Source organism: Penaeus monodon, chromosome 6 (genome assembly GCF_015228065.2).
Source record: "Penaeus monodon isolate SGIC_2016 chromosome 6, NSTDA_Pmon_1, whole genome shotgun sequence".
In the NCBI taxonomy this organism is placed as follows: domain Eukaryota; kingdom Metazoa; phylum Arthropoda; class Malacostraca; order Decapoda; family Penaeidae; genus Penaeus; species Penaeus monodon.
In genome coordinates this window covers 2,516,327-2,521,326 of record NC_051391.1, presented here as the reverse complement: position 1 = coordinate 2,521,326, position 5,000 = coordinate 2,516,327, and the positions used below count along the sequence as shown (strand labels likewise).

Genomic DNA, 5,000 nt, shown 5'->3' with positions numbered 1-5,000 from the left:
TCCTGGAATGAAAAGAGCGCCTGAGACATGGCAGGGGCGCGAAAGGCGCAGGCGAATTCGCAGTGATATCTGCTACTTTTTGTGAACTTTTGTAAAAGCAGGAAAAAAAAATATGAGAAGCAAGGAAAATAAGATCAAATTTGTCGAGGTAAAGTGGACTTGCTGTTCTTGCTTATTATCTCTTCATTCAAAAAAAATACTTTGAAATTATATAGAAAAAAAAAACAGATTACAACTTTTTTGCCACAATTTGAGCATGGCGTTACATCAAAAGCTGTTACTTATGCATGATGATTTTGTCTTGAGTGCATGGAACAGAGTGTTCATGATCAGAACCCGAGCTTTATCTGCATGACGAAAGTATGATAATCTATACTTAATGATATGCTATTCCCGGCTCATAACGTCAATGCGTTCCCTCTACATGATACAAAACGTTGTATCTGCATGATAAAAAAAAACTTAACTGTACAAAATAATATGTTCTTGCATGATAATGTTGTGTATATGTTAGAAAAACCTGTCACGTTAAAAAAACACAGCGCAGCAAGTGGAAAAAAACAATACGTTTTCATTAAAACAAAAACCAGAGCATGTTGAAAAGCTACTTTGAAGAATGACTGATGATGCACATGATAAAAACCGGTAAATTATGCATGATGGGGCTGCCTATACATAGTGAAAGTCTGCTACCTGTGTTAAACCGTCAAATGTGCATGATGCTGAAGTGTTACCTGTGCATGATAAAAAGCTATTGTTGTATATCATTTTAAAAAATCCTTCCTCTTTGCATGACGATAAAATGATCCCTGCAAATGAATGATGAAAAACCGTTACATATGTAAGTTGCTGTGCATGATGCATGATGGTTACCTACCATTCATGCAGAGAGAGAATTTGTTCCTGTCATGACACAGTGTCATAAGTAATGATGGTGACACTGTATATGATGACACTTGCATGAACTATCGTATTTTTGGTTATGGTGTGTTACTTGTGCATGATAATAATGCACTGACTATGCATGAAAATAGAAAGTGGCGCATAATAAAAGCCTGTATATAGTGTCATGCTAGTGTTACACTTTACAGAAACAGATTGCAAAATGATAGCAATCTTTAATCATCCCCCTGTATTCTGTGCATGATGATAATGTCACCCGTGCATGACAGGATACTTGTTATTTGGTGAGGTGGAAGTATTTTGTCTTGCCTGCCTTACCTGTGCATGATTGGTGTTAGTTGGATTACCCGTGCATGGCTGCTAATAGTTTCACTACATGATTGGCAATAGTTTCGTTACCTGAGCATGACTAGCAGTAGTTTCGTTACCTCTGCACGACTGGCAACAAGTTCCATTACTTGTGCATGGCGAATAATAGTCTCATTACCTGTACATGATGGAGGTGGCCTGCTTAATCACCTCGAAGTCGATGGGCGCGCGGGCGTCCAACCAGAGGGCGTAAACTGTAGTCATGCAGCCGTGGTCATGCGCGGCGGTCATGAAGCGCTCGGCGTACCCCAGGGGCCGTACCCACCTCCCCCTCTCGCCGCGGGGGTGGGCATCGTGCTGGGAGGGGGGGCCGCAGGTGCTGTGTAGGGGGGAGGGGGATAGAGAAGAGGGGGAAGGGGGAGAGGGGAGGGAGTGGGCACTACAGGAGGCGAGGAGGGAGGGGGAGGGGGTGCCGTCAGCCGCGCCTGTGGGAGACAGAGAGTGTCACAAAGGGGGGAGGGGGGGAGTGCATGAAAGGGGGAGGGGGAAGGGGAGAGTGCATGAAAGAAGGAAAGGGGGGGGTGCATGAAAGGGGGGAGGGGAGAGTGCATGAAAGGGGGGAGGGGAGAGTGCATGAAAGAAGGAAGGGGAGAGTGCATGAAAGGGGGGGGAGGGGGAGTGCACGAAAGGGAGGAAGGGGGAAAGCATGAAAGGGAGAAAGGAGAGAATGCATAAAAGAGAGGAGGAGGGGGGGGGGATGCATGAGGAAAATGCATGAGGAAAATGCATGATAAGGAGGACCAGGACACGCATGTCCCAGTAAATCACAGGACACGTGGCTTATCAAAATTTATTGGTGATGGCTAATCAAACGAAAATTATTATGCACCGTATATTTCACATCAACCAAACTAATCACACGAAAAAATATGCAACATATATATAGACAAAAAACAAAAGAAAATCGCCAGAAAAGGTCGTCTTGCGTCACATTTCAGTAAAAAATGATAAAAAAAAAATAATAATAATGACAACAACAATAATAATAAATAAATAAGTCACGTCACGTTGATCAGCATTGCCAAAACAACCGTCAGCATTGTCAACACTGAGACACGTCAGTCACAAATCTCCTAAGTCATTTCATGGACTAAAGATAATCAAGAACACATTTACTCCCTTCCTTTAACGAGTAACGAAAGGAATACGCAAGGAGGTGAAGGTCAAATTAACGAGATTGAGAAGAAAAAAAAAAAAAATCGATATTTAAAAGTTTCGTATGAATTTCTCCCTGTCTATTTTTTTTTTCTTCTCAATATAGACTGATATATTCATACAAGATAGACAGACAGATAGATACTGATGTAGCTGTAAATATCGGCACATATATATTCTGTATTTGTAGACACATAAACATACACATACACATACATACCATACATACATACATAAATATACATAGATATACAAACATACATACATAATACATTACATACATACATATCTACATACATACATACATTTAAAGTAACTGCGTGCCTATCCATATACTTTCCTCTCTATCTATCTCTATCTATCTATCTATCTGTCTGTCAACATGTATATACAAAACGTAAATATTCAGAGTGTGGGAATTATCTACTTCTCCATCTATCTATAGGCCTCCCTCTCTTAATGTCTTTTAATGTCTGGTTATGTCTTTTCATATGTGTATCTATTCATATCTACCTATCTTTATGTCTATCTATGTCTGTTTATGTGTATGTGTATATATATCTATGGATGTATGTATAGACATATGATATCACTCTCTCTCTCTCTCTCTCTCTCTCTCTCTCTCTCCCTCTCTCTCTCTCTCTCTCTCTCTCTCTCTCTCTCTCTCTCACACACACACACACACACACACACACACAAACACAAGCACACACACACACAAACAAAAACAGACCAACAGAAACAGGAGTAAACCTTCGCTCCACACGCCGTTGTATCGGTTTGTCTGTCTGTTTGCTTTTTCCGAACTGCCATGCAACAAACCAGGAAAATCTAGCCCAGAGTGACAGGCCACAGACACCCACAGTCGACAACTTGAATGGGATAAGGGAAAAGAGTGATTTAATGGGGTCTTTACCTCATACTTTATACTGATTATAGGCTATGTTGATTGCCTTACGCCTTATACTGATTGCATCATTCCTTATACTGATCTCATAGCTTGTACTGAGTTCCTTATACCTTATAGATTATCTTGTACATTGTATGATTATCTTATTACTTATACTGATAAATTCAGACTTTATACTGATTATCTCATAGTTTATATTATGCCATATCTTACACTGATTCTCTCATACCTTATACTGATTCTCTCATACTTATACTGATTTCTTACACTTTATACTGATTTTCTCATACTTATACTGATTCTCTCGTACCTCATACTGATTCTCTCATATTTATAATGATTTCTTACACTTTATACTGATTCTCTCATACTTATACTGAATATCTTATACTTAATAATGATTACCTCATACCTTATACTGATTATCTCCTATCTTATACCTTATACTGATTCCCTCATACCTTGTACTGATTTCCATGATATACGTGAAACCTAGAGTATTCCCATGAAACGAAATAGATTTGCTCATTATATAAACTATAAACAAAGGTAACAAAGGTTTGTCCTCAATGCATGAGAATAAAACGTTTCCACACATGATGAAAACGTTTCCTTGTTGCATAAGACGAAAACGTTTCCTTGTTGCATGAGAATAAAACGTTTCCACACATGATGAAAACGTTTCCTTGTTGCATAAGACGAAAACGTTTCCTGTTGCATGAGAATAAAACGTTTCCACACATGATGAAAATGTTTCCTTGTTGCATAAGGCGAAAACGTTTCCTTGTTGCATGAGAATAAAACGTTTCCACACAAGATGAAAACGTTTCCTTGTTGCATAAGACGAAAACGTTTCCTTGTTGCATGAGAATAAAACGTTTCCACACATGATGAAAACGTTTCCTTGTTGCATAAGACGAAAACGTTTCCTTGTTGCATGAGAATAAAACGTTTCCACACATGATGAAAATGTTTCCTTGTTGCATAAGGCGAAAACGTTTCCTTGTTGCATGAGAATAAAACGTTTCCACACAAGATGAAAACGTTTCCTTGTTGCATAAGACGAAAACGTTTCCTTGTTGCATGAGAATAAAACGTTTTCACACATGATGAAAACGTTTCCTTGTTGCATAAGACGAAACCGTTTCCTTGTTGCATGAGAATAAAACTTTTCCACACATGATGAAAACGTTTCCTTGTTGCATAAGACGAAAACGTTTCCTTGTTGCATGAGAATAAAACGTTTCCACACATGATGAAAACGTTTCCTTGTTGCATAAGACGAAAACGTTTCCTTGTTGCATAAGACGAAAACGTTTTCTTTATTCGAACTCTTGTAATGATGAGAATATTTCATAAAGATGAAATTATTATATATTTTCTTTACAGGAATTAAGGCATTTCCGAATATATTTCGGAATCTCCGTTAAACAGAACAGCAAAAGCACAAATGCCTTTATTTCTAAATTGATGAATAGATGAAATCAATGAAACGTAAGTAGATAAAAAAAAAAAAAAAATGAACATTTCTTAAAAACAAAAAAATGGTTTCAAAATTCACCTTGAAATTTGTTTCCTTTTTTTTTTAATCTTAATCATTAACCATTGCTAAACCAACCGTGCCACACGACCCACTAAAAGGAGTGTGCAACTAGGATCTCAC

The 5,000-nt window shown here is 38.3% G+C and overlaps 1 protein-coding gene across 1 annotated transcript in view; it reads right to left on the bottom strand.

Moving 5' to 3' along the window:
• The window catches only part of LOC119574151, a 3,364-nt gene extending 1,765 nt beyond the window's left edge, over positions 1-1,599 (bottom strand). The window contains 2 exon segments of the mRNA XM_037921245.1: positions 1-2; positions 1,391-1,599. The exon segment at positions 1-2 is cut by the window's left edge and continues 1,076 nt beyond it. Coding sequence (XP_037777173.1) covers positions 1-2; positions 1,391-1,503 — 115 coding nt within the window. The 5' untranslated portion in view covers positions 1,504-1,599.
• Between the last annotated feature and the right edge of the window lie 3,401 nt (positions 1,600-5,000).